This window comes from Falco peregrinus, chromosome 4, assembly GCF_023634155.1.
Source record: "Falco peregrinus isolate bFalPer1 chromosome 4, bFalPer1.pri, whole genome shotgun sequence".
Classification (NCBI taxonomy): domain Eukaryota; kingdom Metazoa; phylum Chordata; class Aves; order Falconiformes; family Falconidae; genus Falco; species Falco peregrinus.
The window spans coordinates 121,057,501-121,077,041 of record NC_073724.1 but is presented as its reverse complement, the minus strand read 5'-3'; the positions used below and the strand labels follow the sequence as shown (position 1 = coordinate 121,077,041).

At 39.1% G+C, this 19,541-nt stretch overlaps 1 protein-coding gene across 3 annotated transcripts in view; it reads left to right on the top strand.

The window, feature by feature from the left end:
* Positions 1 to 19,541, top strand: part of FCHSD2 (FCH and double SH3 domains 2) — a 163,504-nt gene that overhangs the window by 104,074 nt on the left and 39,889 nt on the right. For all 3 annotated transcript variants that reach the window (XM_055801933.1, XM_055801934.1, XM_013305168.3), the window contains exon 9: positions 15,966 to 16,088. In XM_055801933.1, the coding sequence (XP_055657908.1) occupies positions 15,966 to 16,088 (123 nt within the window). The remainder of the gene's footprint in view (positions 1 to 15,965; positions 16,089 to 19,541) is intronic.

The window sequence follows — 19,541 nt, the reverse complement described above, 5'->3', positions numbered from 1 at the left end:
GAGGGGAGAAGCCTCATACCTTAGTGGCATTGAGAACTTGACACAGCCTTGAGCAGCCTCATCTATTTGGCCCTGCTCTGAACAGAGGTTGCACCGCTATCACCCTTTCAACCTAAATTATTCTATGATTCCATGAAATCACATTTTCTGTTAAGAAGATTCTGCTTGGGAACCCCTAATTTCTGCTTTCTGGGCTTTTTTCTGCCATTAACTGGAGTAACTGCATGGGTCAACAGAACTAGAATATTCATGTTTTGATGAACCCTGGTTTTTCTTTAATAGCATTGTTGGGAGGTTTTGTGAAACTGAGTTGACACGTGTGTTTCAGTTTACTGAGCACTTTTAATGATCATTTGAAACAAATGTAAATACAGACTCCAAACATGACTCGCACAAATGAGATTCAGCTGAAGCTGGCAGTGTGCATAAAACTGACCCAATATTGAGGACTTGGGGGTTTTCAGTTAGTAATTTGATTTATGCCCAGAAATTAACAGGATGTGTATGGCAAATGGTTCTTTCCTCTGGTGACTCTATTTGACTTGAAAAGTAAGCTGACATGTTAGCTGAAGGTCTTAAATTGTCTCAGGAATGTTACCCTAGCAGTGGTTGGACACTGTGTGTCCTGTATAAATAAAAGGTTAACATTTACATGAGCGCATATTTCTGTAGACTGGAGAACAAGCAGAACCAATATTATCACTGTAAGAAATCATTCTACATACATGTTATTGTTTTATGCTTTTTAGAATGATTTGGAAGCACCCAGGGAATTACTTTTCTAAAATGGAGATTCTGTCCTAAATGAAAAAATAGCATTAAGATAAAATAATATTGAAGTCACTAGAGGTTTCCATTTTCTTCTATAAATCTCTTCTATTAACTCAGTACTAGCTATTCTTTTAAGATCCTGTAATACTCCCTTTAAAATGTAGAGGGAACTTATGTAAGTGAAAGAACTATTGTTTTACTTCCCGTTCTTGTCAGCTGTAAGCCACAAATATTTTGTAATTACAATTAAGCCAGCCATAGATTGCATTATCTACAGTATCAGATGGGCACAGTAACTTTCTTTTACAGACGGTTGATGAGTGTATGTTGCTTTCTCATGTTCATTCCTATGAATGGAGGATGAGTGAAGGGAGGCAGTTGCCCAACACATGATACGAGTGTTCCAGAAGATGCTCATTGTAGACTTCACAATAGCTGGTACCGTGCTGTTTTCCCTTCCAGGGACATCAGTCTGTGTGCCTACGTGCACGTAAAGCTGTGGGGAAATTAATTGCTTTAATAAGGCCCTGTTTGTAGTGCAATTAAGGATCCACGTAAATTGCTAAATAATTAATACAAAATTGTGCTCTCTTGTTTAGGCTTTTCCTTAAATGCTCATGTATCACACTTCCCAGTTGATACCTAAGTGCCGCTGCGGAGAACTTCAGCTCCTTCATAGTCTTATTTTTTGAGCATTTATATTCCAGCTGACTGTGAGTAAACATGTACAGGGAAGTGAAAAGAGGCCTCCCACTGGAAAGACAACCACTTCTGGTGGTGGTAATTTTGTCAAAATCACAAGCAAGGGAAGTTTAGAGGGCCTGAACAATAAGTGGTACTACCACCACTAGCTATAGTAGCATCTAGTATTTTCAGTTTCAAATGCACTGCTCATACCGTGAAAGGTCACATTACTCATCACGCAGCCTTTCCAAGCTAACTGGAGACAAAATAGTGGATCGGAATCCCAACTATTTCTGTCATACAGATGAAAAACTGAGTGATAGTCACATTTGCCTGATGACATTCAGCTCTGCCTCACCTTTGTTTTAGCCTCAAGTTAATTCCTTGTTTAAGCGTTTGGTCCATAAAGGCTGTTTATTTCCCGGGGGGCTGGGTATTTATTCCTCCGTGGGTGAGGAGTGTAACGTGTAAAGACAAAGCATAGCAAAGCCTAATATATGTCAGGGCAACTTAATTATCTTCAAACAATAATCATTTTGCATGGGATAATAAAACTATTTCTTGATAATCCTTCTGACTTGTCAGTGAGTTTTCCTTTGGCATTTTGACAGAAATAACTTTAGAAAAGGGTTGACAGTGGAGAAATACAGTGTGATTTTACAGATGCTCATGAAAGGTATTTCCTGTATGGGAGGTTATGTCGAAGAAGTCATGGATATATTTATATGAGACAGTTAACAAGAGGTCGGTAGCATTGTTGCAGTGGGTGGGAGTGCCTTGGGGAGGGATAAAGAGAAATTATCAGTGATGCAAGCTGAATGCAGTGCAGTAGAACAAGGATAATTACTTGAAAGCCAAAAAAATTTCCAAATCAGTGCTAGGAAGACGGCACAAAGAAAGCACTGTAAGGGTTAAGATCAGGAAGGAGGTACTTAACAGGAATCCAGGCGGTCTTGTTGGGAAATCTAGTTGAAGGAGTTAAGGAGTTAACAGAAAACTTACAGACTTTTTTGCTTTTAAAGATGTTATGTAGAAACCGTTTAGGATTTGAATGGGGCTTCAAGATTTTTTCTGTCAAATGTCATAAAACTATTCATTTTGAACAGGAAATGAAACTTTGCCATCTTGTTTCAAAGCCACGCTGTAACACAATGAGAATGGTTCCCGAAATACTCGGCTGTGCCAGAAAGCAGCGTGCATGCCTTCAAGTAGCCGTGCAGCTAGCGCGGAGAAAGAACCAAACTCAGGAAGCACCTGGTGTGCTCCGCTTGGGAGGCAGGTGGGGCTACATTGAAAAGATTTAACTAGAAACATGTGACATTCCTATTTTAGAAGTCATGGAGACAGACATCCCAAACAGATCATTCATGGGTTTTTGTTTGGTTGGGGGGGTTGTTTTTAGCAACTCCAGATTCACTTGAAGATACAAGGGAAGAGGTGTTTTTTTCCCCCTCAGCATTTTTATCTGCTATTACTTGTAACCACCCAATGTTTCACTGAGTTACCTGGAATTTACACATATTTACATTGAAACTAGGTGAAAAGCACATGTACTGCTTTTAAAATAGAATGCATGTGCCATTTGTTTGTCCTGTTAAATGAGGTATTAAACTGTAAACATTACCGAAACTGTGGATTATATGTATATATGTAAGTTGAGTGGCAGTCTGTAGGACTTCTCCGTATGAGAAACGAGCTGTCCTGTGCCCCCAGAGTGGTTATTGTAGGACAGAAGTGATAATGGAGTTGGTATGGAAAATACGATAACGTTGGATGATTCAAAGCGAAATCCAAAGGATTCCATGAACAACTGCTGCTTTGTCAAAAATGTCTTGCTGTCTTGCTAGGTATTTCTTTTTTTGATGAAACTTAGCCAGTATAGGTTGCAAATCGAAAGTGGTCATCTGGATGCAGTAGAGCTAGTAGCAAAGATGAGCTGGTTTTAATCCTCTAGCAAAGCTTCTACAAATGGTAGAAAAAAATTACAAGTGTTTGAAGCCTTGCTATAGATTTTGTGGTCTTCAAAGAATGTGGAAAGTGGTTTAGAAGGTGGCAAAACATGTTATAATGACCATCTTTTGATGCAGACTGAGGACTGATATAGCATAAACGGCAGGAAAAAACATTTCTTAAATTTCTTAAATTTCTTCATAAACTTATGAAGGAGGTAGAAGAATTAAAAGAAGGAGATAAGACCCAAAACAGCACAAGCCCAATAAATGTAAGATGGAAAACGTCACACTGAATTTGAAGCGTAATTAAATCCCAATAGACGTTATTGGGAAAACGGCTTCTAATCAATTATTTTTTTTGCATCTCAATGTCACCCTGGAGCGAGGCAAACCTCGTAAGAGATTTTTCAGAGTTGAGAACGTTTATGTAGGGTTCAGCTGTCAAACTTTTTATCCTTCCAGCTTCAAAAGCTTTGCTTCGCTGTTGCAATGTAAGTCCGTTTGATATAGTGGTGTTCGCTGGGATGGATGGATGGAGTTGAGGAGCTGCTCGGCAGTTCTCAGAGCCTGCGTGGACAATGGCTGTTTGAGCTGTCGTTTTGGCACGGTCTTTCAAAAACTTTCTTGCCTTAAGATCCTTTTCCTGCAGCTGAATTCTGGGCTCGTGCTTGTGAGCCTTTACAGGTCCCGTGGCGTGCAGCGCGCATTCAAAAAGCAGCGCACAACATGGGGTTTCAGCTCCTTTTGAGAGGTCAGTAAATAGCTCAGGGCTCCATCAGCCATGAATGGTATCAGAAGAGAGAACTGTTCCTTCCCTGTGAGCTGCTCTGAAAGGAAAAGAACAGAGCTGATCCAGGCACCGCTGGAATTAGGCCACAGAAGGGCATTAGGAGGCAAGAAATTCCTATTCAGTATTTACAAATTGCTAGGGAGATAATTGATTGGAAAGCTGGCCGAGAAGCTCAGTCGACGGAGGAAGAGGAGGAGGGGGCATCCTGCAATATGATTTGTCCATCTACCTGCTGGTTTTCATACAGAAAAAACCCTCCATAAATCCCATCTGTTCAAGTTGTCATCTCTGCTAAAAAGGTTTTATAGCTAGGATAAACCCCCTCATCGTGGAAGGGAAGCAAATGTTCCCCACCAGTATATTCATTAGATCTGTAATGCAGGAATAGTGTAGTCCAGCTGAACAAGGGTATTATTTTATAATGTTTTACAAATTATTAAAGCACTGAGGTAACTGCTTATAGAACGTGAATGCTAATTAAAAGAAATGATGTCTCTCTGGTATACCCAGTGTTGCCCATTGTTAATGGGATGAACCTGTTCAGTGCAGCTCAAGAGTTATGCGAGCTCAAAATGATCTAAAGATACTGGGAAAATATTTGAAAGAATCCTGACAATATCCCGATTTTTGAGTGCCCAAATTTATTGGGAGAAGCTACTTTTGCCTGAAGTATAAAACCGGGTGTGTGGAGATAGGTAGAAATTGGGCTTTTAGTTCAAGCTAAAGAATATTAGAAATAAATTTTTTAAACTGCTCCTATTAATTAAATTGTTCATTGTGTTCTATTAAACCTTAGAGATAATGACTTAATTTAGTAGATGAGAATTCACTTTAATAAAAGAGAAATTGAAAAAGATACGGAGTCCTAAGGAAAAGGTGGATAAAAAGAAGATGGCAAGTCTTGAGTGAGAAGCATCTTTTTTCTAAGTAAAATCTTCAAAAATATTTGTGACTGTGTGTATACCCAAATGATTTAACAAGTTTTAATAGCTGACCCACTTCTGCATGCTTCGCTGTCTCAGCGGGCATTCATTCAGCCGGATTACTACGGTGTATTTTTATGGTATGCATATGTGATTTCAGGTACGAATATCTCTATTTAAAATACATGTATCAACATTCATTTTCAGTACAGACCCTGCTATCTAGTTGGGTCTAAAAGCCCCATTTCAAATTTAAAAGGGGATATCAGAAACAGTGTTCATTGAATTAACTTTGATGAAAGTCTCGATTTATTTAATTGCAAAGGCTAGATATTAAAGATAGCCTTGAGTCAAAGAAGTCCCAGGCTTACCAGATCCTTGGGACATCTCTTCCTGCGCGATGTAAACACTGCTTGCTCTACTCTGACCACACAGTGTTGTTGGGACCTCTCAGCAGTATTACTGTGAAATTAAGCAGTTTTATAAAAGTTTTGAGCATTAATCATAGTGTGCAGGTCTGTTGAAATAAGTTTGAAAAGAAGCTTACTTTAATACAATTATGTTCATCAAATGATACTAGGAAAGTAAAATATATTTAGGTGTTTCCAATCAGGCCATGCTTAAGAAGTGATTTAATTAAAAGATAGTTTAACACCACTGGATCCCATTTTGTTCACTTTTCTGTTGGTTTTTCTTACCCAGCACTGTCTGGTATCAAATAATAGAAGCTTATAAAATGCTGTCAGCTTCTGGATAAAATGATACAACCAGCAAACCCATCAATACTGGTTTAGGAATACATAGAATCATAGAATCATTTCGGTTGGAAAAGACCTTTGAGATCATCGAGTCCAACCATTAACCCAGCGCTGGCAAGCCCACCACTGAACCATGGCCCTAAGGGCAGTCTTCTGACCCCCCCCATGGACGGTGCCTGCACCCCGTCCCCGGGCAGCCTGTGCCAGCGCTTGGCCATCCTGTCGGGGAAGACATTTCTCCCAGTGCCCACCCTGAACCTCCCCTGGTGCGGCTGGAGGCCGTTCCCTCCTGTCCTGCCGCTGGTTCCTTGGGAGCAGAGACCGACCCCCCTCGCTGCAGCCTCCTGCCAGGCAGCTGTAGGGAGCCAGAAGGGCCCCCCTGAGCCCCCTTTTCTCCGGGCTGAGCCCCCCCAGCTCCCCCCGCCCCCCCAGAGCTGTGCCGCAGCCCCTTCCCCAGCCCCTGCCCGGCTCTGGACACGCTCCAGCCCCTCCATGATGGGGGGGGGGGGGTTGTGCCAGGCTTTGTGTTGGGGGTGGGGTGGATCTGTTTAAAAGGGAGAAACCTTTCACAATATTTTCAATTACAGACTTCAAACTAAAATTATCTTTCTCCTCACTCACTGGTGCTTATAAGGAGTGCATGCATAAATTGTTAGCATGGTTCCCCTGGGAATAAATGAGAATGGACTACTAAAAGTAATAAAGCATAATTGGCACATGGAATTCCCGAGCGATATTTGGGAAACACGTATTAATCTTCTATGCTGCAATGCAGCTGCTGTACCTTTGGCATACCCCTATGATGTTTTTTCCTTTATTGTTCAAGATAATATTTTTCATTGTTCTGCGTTTCTATAATTATTATCATAATCACAGTATTGTGACTCTGAGCCATTTTCCTTTTAAGAACATGTTGGTCATTTGTCTAGATTACAAAAATTCCTGAAAATAGGTTCACTTAGTTTGGTCCTTAGATTTTAGTATGACTGGCAGAGTATTTAGGAATCCCTCAGCAGAGTGCTTTTTCAGGAACATGGGGTTCACTTATATGAAGTACGCTCTGTTCTTTTTATATTGTTTAATTAATTCATACATTAACATAAAATTAAAAACATGTTTTGAGTTGGAAAATGTCTTCATTATTCTGAAAAGACCATTTGTGTTGTAGATCAGACAATCGGTGCAATGCTACATCTGTAGGACCACATCAATCTGCAGGTTATGTCTGTTTGGTGTGATAAGAATCTGAAATGCTTAGTAATAGAATAAATTTATTAAAGTTTTTAATACTGCAATATTGCCATCACTAAACTTAGTCTGTGAGCATCTTTTGAAAAGTCTGTTTGCTGGAAGTGTGACAGGTAACTTTAAACCCATGTACAGAAAAAAAAAACATATGGAAGTGATAAATCCAAATTGGTAACAACAGTCTGTGTTGGAGCAGAAAAGGTTTTGTTCAACAGATTTATTTAAAGAAGTAAATGAAAAGCACACTGGACAAAAAATTAACTGCTGTTAAAATGATAATACAGAGTTTGAATCACTGAACAAAAACTAAAAACAGCAATGGCAAAACAGATGGTTAAAAAAATGGAAAAGTGCAAAAGGGTAAATAAAAAGCTTATGAGGAATGCATATGATATGACCAGTGTCTGATTTTTTTTTTTTTTACACTTTTTTATATAATCTGCTAAGGAAGTATTTTTAACTGTTAAGAAACATGGGGTTTGGTATAAAATGCATTTTCACATGCACGTTTGTGTCCATTCAAGGTTTCTTTTCCTTAGTCTATACTTCTGTAGAACATAGAAGATTTTGAGATAAGCTAGTGTGTCTGAGTCAAGGATGTTTCATCTACAGTATGAAGGCTTATGTGGAGACTTGCTGGTAAATCCACAGCTTTGACACAGTGGAAGTCTGTAGTGAGGAAGAATTTCAAGAGCTTTCGTGGAAATGGGTCTGTGTTTGTGCCTATCAGTCCCATCGGAGCTAAGAATCGTCATGGTTCTAACCCATTCTTGAGCAAAATACATTTCTTTAACTGACTTCCCAAATCATGTTTTGTTTTTTTTTTCACTGAGCAATATAATAACTAATTGTTGGGTATATTTGATTACTGAAGAAAAAATAAGAAAGCCAGCTGCAATTGTTAGACATCCCACGTACTTCATTGCTGTTGTTACAATCATGATGATGTGGTCAGTATAAGAATCTTTGAATTGCAGTAATCAGTGCTAACATGCTGAACAATTTAAATACACATTTTTCCATGTGAAGGAATCCAAATGTTATTGGCAGGAACAGTATAGAGTACTCTTCAGATACGAAGACAACGTGACGGTGACAGTCTGCCACAAAACCTTCTTCTGAGTGTTGGATTCAAGCCAGAGTTATTTTTTTTTCCAAGAACAAGGAGGTACAAAAGCAAAGACAATCGCGCCAGTGCAATTTATTGACAATCAGTCATGTCAGAAGAAGGATTCTCATGGGATTTATTCCACTGCTATGAAAGAAAAAGCAAATAGGTCCAAGAAGTCTTCAGGGTTGATACTTAAAAACTCTTGGGAAAAGTAGGTGTACTTCTAGCTTATAAAGCATCTGTTTTCATCTTCCAGGGTTTTTTTAAGCCTTGTGCGGTACAATTTGAAGATTTTCCGTTCTTATGGCAATCTTCCATCAGGGTATTCCCGCTGATTTAAGCAGAATATTTCTTGAACCCTAAAGTGTTAATTTAATGCTGTCTTCATCACATAACTCATCACTTTCTGCCTCCTGGGGAGGAGACCTATAAAGTTTTCCTTCCATGCCTGTGTTCACCTACCAGACCCTCATCATTAAATGTGACAACTACAGGGCACTACCAGGAGGTCTATGGAGGCAAATCTAGGAGTACTTAATATTATCATGCATTTTGCTTCTAGTTGTTTTAAAGGGACTTTGTCTCTGGATTGGGGAAGGCTGATGGGCATCTGTTGGTGGCCATTCCCTATTTTTCTGTGCTTAGAGTAGACTTCGGTGCACCAGCAACAAAGGCTTTGTCATTAAAAACAATGACCCTGGCTAAATTGTAAGGGAACAAAATGATGTGCAGAACAATCATCAAGTGACTAATGAGACCAAACAAAGAACTTGCAAACAAGCCCAAAACTATTGACACTAGAAAATACAAAGCTCTGGGGTAAGGGAAAGTGCAAAGTGTGTTTATGAGCACCGAGCTGAAAGGCAAGCAAACTGAAGTCAGGGCGCTTGTCTTCTAGTGTTTATTGTTCCCGTGTTTGCCATGATGAAAGCTCCTTCTCTAGGTTGGGGGAAAAAGCGGAGGAAACCAAGATCGCTTCTGCAACCTTTGTTAGTTTAAATAGACACTATACATCTTGCACTATACATCTTTTTTCATCATATTCTCTTCCTACCTTTTGGTCTTTTTTTTTTTTTTTTTTTTAATTTCCACTCATTCCCAGGGTTTTTTTATCATTACCATGTTCCTCAGCAGTATGGATATGTCCCTGGAATATCTTTCACTTCCTTGTTCACAGCTGGCTGAGAATGTACTTCTGAAGAACTTGCAGTCATGCAGGATGTTGATTTAAGAAAAAGAAAATAGAAAGAAACAGGAGGAGCTAATTAGCTTGGCAGCAACAGTACAGTGAGGCAGTTATAAAAATTCCTTAGCATTATTTTCTATGTAACTGCAAGAAGGAGCAGAAGCTGGAGCGGTGGCAGAGGATCTTTCTGTGGGGACTCTTGAGTTATGGGGTCAAAACCTTCATTTCAAGGAGATATGAGTAGGTTAATGGCTGGGGAGGTGGAAGGGTTTGCTCTAAGTGCAGTTAGGACTAACACAGTAAAAATGTCTACAAGTTACTACCCCTTTTTTTTGTTTTGGCTGATAGTTTGTGTCTGACAGTGCTTGACTTTCCAAGAAACTGCATGCTGCAGGAGTTGAGAACAGCTGAGGTGCACAGGAACACTTGGCGTCCACCTGTACTTGAGGGTTTGTATCTCCTGAGATACTGGCAGAGTAGAGCTGAAGGTGCCGTGTTACGAAGGAAGCGCTCAAAAGCAGCTTTGACTGGCAAATTCCAGTAAAAGTGGAGCGGTTTTGCTGCAGTATGTAATTTTTACGAAGTGTTGAAGAGACCAGCATGAGCAGATGAACAATATTCTGCCCAGGAATGCACACACTGGGTAAGGAACAAATGCTGCTGGCACCCTGTTGTTACGTAGAAAGCTTTTTTCCCTGTTCACGTCCCAAGTAGCTGCATGGCAGCAGTCCTCTAAGAAAATCCGAGAGTTTGAGTTCCATGCTCCTTTCTGCACTTGCTCTTTGGGTCTTGTCCCAGCTGTGGCAGCTCTGCATTGTGAATAGCAGCTGCCTGCCTCAAATTAAACAGAGGCCTTGCTCGCTCTGCCCAGATGTGTCTGCTTTAGGGTAGCTGTGTTTCCCTTTAGTGGGACCCAGCTAGGTTCCAGATGTTCACGGGCAGAACTTAGCTAGTGATGCTTAAGATTTGGATTTGGACCTGACTATAAAGCAGGCTTATCGCTACAGCAGCTTTGGATGTGCACGATTATCCTGGGATACAGATAGTTTTACAGCCTTAGCCTAGCACTGTTTGGCATTGGATGCAAACTGTGGCTGTGCTACTGCTAACTTGAAATTCTGATTTTACAGAGCTCAGCTTAGATGGTATGTTCTCCTTGTAGGCTGAGGAAATCCAGCTTTTTGATAATATTGATATATTGATAATTTTGATAAATAACTTTTTGATCCAGCAAAGAGGGTAGGTTTTTGTCATCAGCTTTTCTTAGCAACCTTCTGTACTTGCATTTAGCAGAAAAATAGGGGGTTTATGAATGGCGAGCCTGTAAAAGGCAGGCTAGGCAGCAGGCGTCCCCTCGTTTTTAATTCAGACTTCAGTATCGTGATCGGTGCAGACACGGCGCAGTTGTTCATACAGGATTGCAACGACTGCGAAATGTAGAAGCTCGCGCTGGTTTGGTGTCAGCCGTTACACGTTGCTGCAGGCGTGCTGTTCAGGGGCACTTCAGTCGCTTTGATCTTGAGTTTGTTGGCAACTTGTACCTACAAGTCACGTTTTGTTGACAAATACAGACCTGATTTACTTTTATGTTAGGATGTCTTGATGAAGAAGAAGGGCATTTCAGCAGTGACATACAGTGCAGTGCTGGAAGAATTTAAAAAGAAAAAGACTTAAAGAAAGCAAGCTCCTCTTCTATATTAGGAGAAATTGATGCCTGGAATAAATTACCACTAGGAATCAGCATTTTTAAAGGAAAATCACTGTGGAATGTAGCTGTTAACTGAAAAGGATGGGTTTTCCTGACCTTCCTTCCTTTCCCTCCTAATGTCCTTGGGAAATACTGTTACATATCACTGATCCAAATACTGCTGAGTTTGGCAAAGCCAGCTGATTCAAGTTGTTGACTTTATTACTCCTGAGTTTTAGACGAGTTTTTCAAATGCTCTGTCCTCCACTGTCAAATAATATGAGATCCATTGCAATGCTTGGGATAAAAGACATGCAAACTGCTTTTGTTAACCTCTTGTAGACCCAGAAGGATGCTTTAGCGAATCTCTTAACAGTAGGAATTCCTGTTAACGATTAAGCTATTATTGTACGTATCCCAGCCTTTCCTTTTTGTATTCCTTTTTATATTCTGAGTTATTTGCATGTAAAAATTAAAACACTTGGAGTCTCATTTACCAAAACCATTCAACTGAAAATTCACAGACTGTACCATCTATGAGATCACACTGTTTATTTCATGGATTATAGGCATAAGCTTTAAACACAAATACTCAAAAAGCTTCACTCGTCATGCTTTTTATGTAATCTATATCGGTGGGGTTTTTTTTAATGTTAAGTAAGAAAAAGCTTATAGTAGTGTTGCATAAATGCAGGCTGCAAAAACAGAGTCCCTGTATTTAATGGGTTACAGGTTGTTTTCAAAATAAAATAGATCGGGGACAGATAAAACAGGGTTTCTGATGCAGATGGGAGTGGTATAAGAATTGAATTTTAATTCTTAATAAGCTACCTAAAATCGAGAGAAGGGAGCATCTATGATACAGATCTCCCTTTCTATTTGAGGGGTTTGCTTTGATTACTAAACAGGAAAATATGTCACATTACCATGATGCAATACCATTGACTTCATAGAAGAGCTGTCACTCCACAAACACAATGATTTTTGTTCAGTTCATTTAAAACTTTTCCTTATCATTTCATTTTCAGACTGTAGTCAGGGTGGGGTAGGATCATATCTAATTTTGTTATGTTACCTCCACCCATGTAAGGAAATTCTTTGCCTTCAACATCAGCTATATTGTTTCTGTCAAAGTGGTGGCAGCTTACAAAGCATTTGTTAAGGCTTTTAATGCTTGGCATGGACAAAATTAAAACAGGTAAAATGTTGAGTTGCTTCAGTTCACAAAAGGATGAATGTTTTCAAATGAAAAGTTAATTTGTTCCATGATGGTCACCTTATTGAAAGAATGGGATTCCAGTAAGGATTAGGGAGTTCAAAATTATATCAGCATACAAGTGCCCGTGTTTGAAAATATAAAATTATTTCCAGGCAGTGATGATTCAGACGAGAGTGGTGTAAATTAGTCAGTAAAAGCTCATGTGGCTTTACAAGTGTGGTTTTGATTGTGTTTTTTTAACTTAGTACTGTATGGTCCAGATTTTGTTGCCTGGCGGATTCAGATTGCTAAATGAGAGGTTTAATTTGAACACCTGAGTTTAAACCTCAAAAATATTATGCAGAGCTTCAGCACAGTTTAGCAGTTTCTGTGCAGGACAAACATGAATAGAATACCAGGAATATTTCAGAAATAAATGAGATAAAATGGAAGACTTGCCTTGGTGGCATTGCACAACTCAGTCTGCATTATGCATAGGTCAAATGGTTCCCATTTTTTCTTGGGGATTTGAGAAGGAATGAGTCTTTTAAAATAAAAAAATACATAGTGGTTTAGCTTGTTCTCCTTCTTCTCCAGGGAACTGAAATGGTAATTTTTAAATGGAGCGTTACTGAGACTTGTAAATGCTCTAGTGAAGAGACCTCAAAGTTAGTTACATGTATGATCATGATATGTTCAATGGTGTCTTTTCTACATCATGTGTTACTATCTCAGATCAAGAGCAAAGTCCCAAAGATAACCAAATGTACTAACAATACCTAAGATAGTTTTATTTACGTCTTTGCTTTGGGGAAAATCTTTACAGAATGTAGAATGATTAAGCCCAATGCATCCAAGTTCCTAAAATGTTTAATATAATCTCTTGAATTAAAAAGTAAAGCCTCCTCAAAATTGTGATCTGAACTGGGACTGAAATTTTGCTCACAGGAAAACCATGTTATGTTATACTTGAAAATGTTGAAATGAGAAAAATGTTCTCCTCTCGTTCCCCTCATACATAATTTATTTATTTGAATTCATGTATAGGATTTCTTCTAAAAATGCACTTTAATTTTGTTGTGTATCCATTCCCTTTGTTAACAGTTTTGGTTCTTCTCAGTCCCAATTTCAGCCATTATCTTCTAAGCCTGGACTCAGGTGGGGAAGTAGTTTTGCACTTCTACTATGACAGTTCCACTATAAAGAAATAATTTCTTAACAAACATTGACTTTTTCTATCCTTGGAAATTGTAGTTCTCTGTTACTGAACTTCATATTATCTTTGTTCTGATGCCAGATTTGTTTTAAAGAAAAATCTTGATTTCCTTTTGATGTTGAAAAAAAAAGACAGTTTTTTTCAGTCTGATTGTAATACAGTAAGTGATTTAGTAATCTTTTGAGATTCAGGAAGAGAACAAAAGCCATTGTAGTGGAACAATATATGTTGGGAGTTGGGGGGAGGGGAATATTTTTTTGTCTCCCTTGCAAGTTGTGTGATCAGAAATTTTGAAAAGACGTTTTATTTCAAACCTAAATTGTGATGTTCAGTGGTTTGAGTCAGAGTGTTTGTAAGTAAAGGAGATTCAGATTATAAAATTGCACACAAATGTGAATTTATATACAGTTCAGTTTTGTTTTAACATTAACATTTCCAGCTTGATATAATAATTACCATTTTATAGGATGAATAGGTACATTATCATTGAAAGCAATTTCTAACCAACCAGTTCTGTAATCCTGTAACTGATGGGATGTCACATTTTCAGTGCAGCAACGAGGTTTTTAGCGTGTTGATGCTGCACGCTTGGCCATGGGTTTACTTGGCTGACAAAAATGTTTGTGTTGCACTGACTTTAATAACTTCAGTTCTGGCAGCACTTGTTGGTATTTAAGAACTTCATCATATTGAAACCACTTTTAATTAATGAAAAGAGAAAGGTTGTAATGCAGTTTTCACATGCTGAAAGATTTGTATGCTTCCTAATGTTTTGCCACGCTTTTCTTTGGTGTTCTTTCTTGTATATCTTTCTTGCATATCTCTCTGTCACCCTGAGGGGGGTATATTGGTATCTCAGCAAAAAACTTGAGAGCTGTGGTCATTGCAAGAGGGGTGGGGAAATAATGAAGTTAATACTTCTGTATCTTTTTATATTCCTAGAACTACAGAATGCAGCTGTAGACGAATTAATTCCTAATGCTTGGTAGATAATAATGGCAGAGAATCAACACGTGTTGAGACTGGCTTTGTCTCACCCAGCTTTATATGACCACTGTGTAGACGTGTCTATCTAAGCTAATTGTCTGGGCGCTGTTTACGGTCAGTGAAGAGCAATAGGCACTTAGCATGCTGCGTTTCATCTGACCTATTTTAACCATCTCTCTTAGAGGAGGTGAATCACACCACAGAGGTACCAGCTTCTCTCCATTGACCCTAAAAAGGACCTGGAGTAACAAACTCCATCGTAGGTGTCTGCACTGTAGAAGACTTAAGTTAAATGACATGACCCCCTCCTGCTGGGTTTAACATAAAAAGAACATATGGGCTTAATATGAAGGCAGGGGGAGGGAGCTCTGAAATACTCATTTATAGCATACTAGAATGCAAAAATCACAGCTGCTTTGCAAACCGAGCCTTTATAATTGCTTTGCCAAGTTAAACTATTTACATTTATTAGCAGAGTTGCACTCCAGGCTGGTGTTTGATCCGAAAAGCTTTAGGAATAGATATGCTCAATCATAAAAAACTTCAAGTGCCGTTTTGGGGAAGTGTCAGGATCGCTGTTGTCGTACAGCAATTCTCCCGACAGCACAGCGAGTCTGGGCAATTCTAGACATCATTTGTGTTCCCTGAAGTGCAAGAGAGACCTGCTATTTAGACTGTGTGTATCTGACGTGAAAAGAAATGCCCTTGAAATGGGGTGGTAACTTCGGGGCTCGTGTAGCCGTGGTGGCGAGGGCTCGTCCCTTTAGCTCTGTAGAAGCACACCAAGTGCTGAAGTCCTCACGCGGCACTGGGACGAGGCTGTATGAACTGAGTGTGCACTGCGGGATGAATCCCAGTAAAACTGTGCCTATACCGAGACAGGCAAGAGCTGAACCTGCCTACATGTATTGCTGTGGGGTTTTACGGGTTTGTGGTTGGGTATTTCCTGATGTTTTTATCAATCAAACATCCCAGATGTAAGCTCATATGGCGTAATTTTTTTTTTTTTTATTTTTTTTTTGGCGGGGGGGCAGGTGGGGAATGATGCTTAACAGATTATTTGATAGGGCTGACATCACTTGTAAGAGCCTGGAGAAGTTAACCTGTAGCTCTTTCGTTTTAATTTCTGGTGGTTGCTGTAGCTGTGTGCTGATGGGGAGTGAAACTTTTTTTGCAGAAGGAAAATCTCCTGCATTCATCTTTTAAGTTCCAAATTATTTCTGTCGGATTTACATGTGTCTGCTAGCGTTGTCTTAAATGTTGGGCTTGGTTTTGCTGGGGCAGAAACCATTTCCTAAAGCTCGCACAATTTCACCCTTCCCCCCCGCCAACTTTCAAAATTATTTACAAAAACCCAACTGTATCAGCACCTTACAAATTTAAATGTGAATACTAATAAATTCTACACAAAAGTACTTATTGCTTAATTTTCTTAAATTCTTTCCCTCATACAGGCTCTTGATGGAAACGTATATGATCACCTTAAAGATTATTTAATGGCATTCAGCAGGACTGAACTAGAGACATGCCAAGCTGTACAAAACACATTCCAGTTTTTACTGGAGACTTCCAGCAGGGTAAGTTTTAACTGAATGATCCGTGGTAACCGAATACTTACAGCATATAGAAATTCCCCGGCTTAAGATTTGCTTCCAAAGTAATGACAGAACTGAAGAGTTATTATTTTTGGTTACTCCTGAATAGTATTAAGTTAAAAGAAACTAGACAGTTTTCTTGGGGAAAATTTTTCCTGTTGCCACCCAGACTGAACTCTCATGAGTGCATTTGCACAGTACAGGATCTTTAGAGAACAGTGATCAAGAGATAATCAGTTATACTCACTCTGCACGTTTGGAAAAAGAAATTGCAGCTGAGAGTTCTGCACTGTGTAATCTGGAACCGCATTAGTCATCCATCACAGTAAAGCCCTGTGAAACTGTTTGGATCATTTCTTAATAATTGACTGTCAACTTAAAAACCAAAATATTACAGTGTGTTCTCCCTTGAATTAAGAATGGCAAACACAGAAAACAGGTTAGACTCCTGTCATCGACATTGTTTGCTTTGTCGAGAAGCCAGAATCAGAAATAGGTGATTGCTTCCAGGATAATTTTGATACTTAAATAATTTGTCTGCCAGGCTAAAAACAAATAATTGCCATTGAGCTCAAATGAGCTGCTTTGGTGCAGTCATAATACTCCTTTATACATTTACCTTAACCACCGGCACAGAAACAGAGCTCATTTATGCAGGGATTTACGTAGAAAAAACTTATTTAACACATTCCTTGTTCACCTGCAAGCATGCTGACTCACACCTTATTAGATGTAAAGTGAGTGGATTAAAAATGGGCTTCATGCTGACTTGTCTTTGAATTTACTTGGCAGCGACTGTAAAGGTAATGAAAATACTGGTTTACCTTCTGTTGGAGAAGGACTTTCAATAATTCACCTTGCTGTATATCATCCAGGTCAGCTTAAAGTATCTTCCCCAAAAATGCTGGGTTTGAATCTTTTAACTAAATATGCTTATATATAATGGCTGCATATTCATAGCTAATTTCTCAATATTGTATTAAATCCTTTGTATTCAGAATACTTGGGGGTGCTGGCTGGTGGGTCTTGCATCTAACTGAACTGTCATTTCCAAGCAGCTTGTTTGTGTAGGAATACCTTTGTCGTCTATTTGCGTGTGCTGAGCTGTGGTAGCTTGTGTTCCTAAGCCGCTGTGTGGCTACAAGCCTGCAGGTCTGACTTACTTTACACAGTAACAACGTCATGATATATGTTTGAGGAAAACAGTTCTGTTTCTGCTTTACTGAGTAAGTACAAATGCCTGGAGAACAAACAAAAATGTAAATACAGCTGTCAGGTCCGAACAGGATTTTTACAACTGGTTTATAGCTCATCCGCACCAATTTTCTCCTCTCCTTGCAGTTCAAGAATGCAGGGAAGAAAAATTTGTATTACATTACTACTGAAAATGTGTGCCTTGCTCTGAAATACTAAACATACTAATCGGTGGATTATTCCACGGACTTTTGCTTGTCCTTTCATTGCAACTTTCAGCATTTCCTGTAGGTCCACGTTGCAGGAATCAGTCAGCTCCAAAAGGAGAGGTGAATCTGGAGTAGAAACTTGGTACCAAAAGCTGCGCATGTTTTTCAACAGTAGCCTGAGCGTTAAAGGTGTAAGAAATTTGTGGGCAATTTAGTAATTTGGAGTAAAACCCAGCCTGCCATCAAAGCGAAGGTTTTAAATATTTATTAGGATTTTTTAATACTTCACCTTTTCTCTGTTTGTTTTAGGTACAAGATCACAAGCTTGCCAAGCTGTGTTTAGAAAGGACACTTTAAATCACTGGTAGAAATGCTTTTGTTTTCCCATCTGAACTATATTTCTGTTTACAGAATGGAATTAATTATATTTGCTTTAGAATGAGACAAGTAGCTTCCAAGAAGTTTGTGCTTTCCTCTTGAACGCTGGAGAGCCGGAGGTGGCTGCTTTGGATGGGCAGGGCTGTGTTGTGTTCAGCTGCTTAGGAAATTGTCAGTCACCTAAAGCTAATGCAGATTGAGAGAAACCTCTTGAAAACAAGTTTTCTGTATAAAATGAAGGTTTTTCACAGTTTATCGTAGCGTTGTTATCGCAGCTTTAGAGGGTTTATTACTGCTAGGTTGGGGTGACCCATGTCGTTTCTCTGGCATGTCTGGGAAATATTATCCTCTGACACTGAATATACGAAAATGAAAAATTTAACTTCCTTTTCACATGAACAGTCTTATTCAAGACTTGTACTTCTTGCACTTTGCTTTTGGAAAAAATCTGATTTTCTTTGGAACATTTTCTAAAATTCCATTTGCTGTTTTGAATAACATTTCTGTGATGTTTCTGGTAAGAAGGCTCACCAACTTAGGGCAAATAATTTCATTTATGCACGTTTCTGACTATGCCTTCCTTCTGCATACAGTATAAATTTAACATTTGGTTTCAAGTCCATTTGAACATGTCGATTGACATCGACTTCATAAAGAAACTGGGTGAGAATGTTGAGTTAGTATCGGAATAACACGAAATCTATTTCGAAAAGGTGCTGCTCAGTCCTGAGAATACTGTGTTGCTTAGGAGTCCTTTTATTTTCTTTTTAAAAATATATTGTGCAAAATGCTCCGGGCTATTAATTCACCAGACTTGCCCACCCTCCCAAGTCTCACGTTATGGTAACAGTTGTTCTCATTTCTAACAAGTACTGATGCTTTGAGGGAAATTTTCTTGAGCGCTGTTGTAAAGATGCTTTTTCTTCTTTGAAGAACTGAGTTGCTTTTGAGCTGGAGGTCTACAGCGATGGCTTATGGCATTAAAATAATCATAGAGGTTTTCACATCCTCAGTAGCTACGCTTTGTGGTTTTTTCTAATTGAAGTTGCTTTAAAATAGTCACACATATTTGACGTGGCACAGAGTTGTGTGCTGTGGGCAGTGCTCACATACGTCTAAAGGACTGTGTGAAAACCAGAGCGGTTTAACGTAAATCTCGATGCCATAGCCAGTGCTGAGCATCACCTGAAGCTGCAGGTGATTCCTCCTTCAGTATTTTCCAAATTTCTGTTTATGGGAATTCCTAATACAGACTCCCTGTATGCCTTCTCTGTGTGCTTTTTTCTGTGCATTTGAATGTGTTTACATTCAACTGCTGAAATTGGTGCAGTAATTATGTACTTTACTGTTTTAGATGAGTGCATTATTGGCCCTGGAGGACTATTTACTTTCTTTAACTGGAGATTAATTTTTTACAGTTCAGTATTTCAGTAACGCAAGCATCAACATTTTGATGCATTAGAGAACATGTTGTATTTACCATCGTAAATACAGTGCAATCAGAATTCTTGGTCATAGATGATGCTGGTATTTCTGGATAAATACCATCTTTATGGTATACTTCTGTACATTTAAACCTCATTTGGGCAATAGATTTTTATAATTTCATGCTGCTATTTACGCCTTTTCATCAATTGAAGCAGTGAGTACTCTG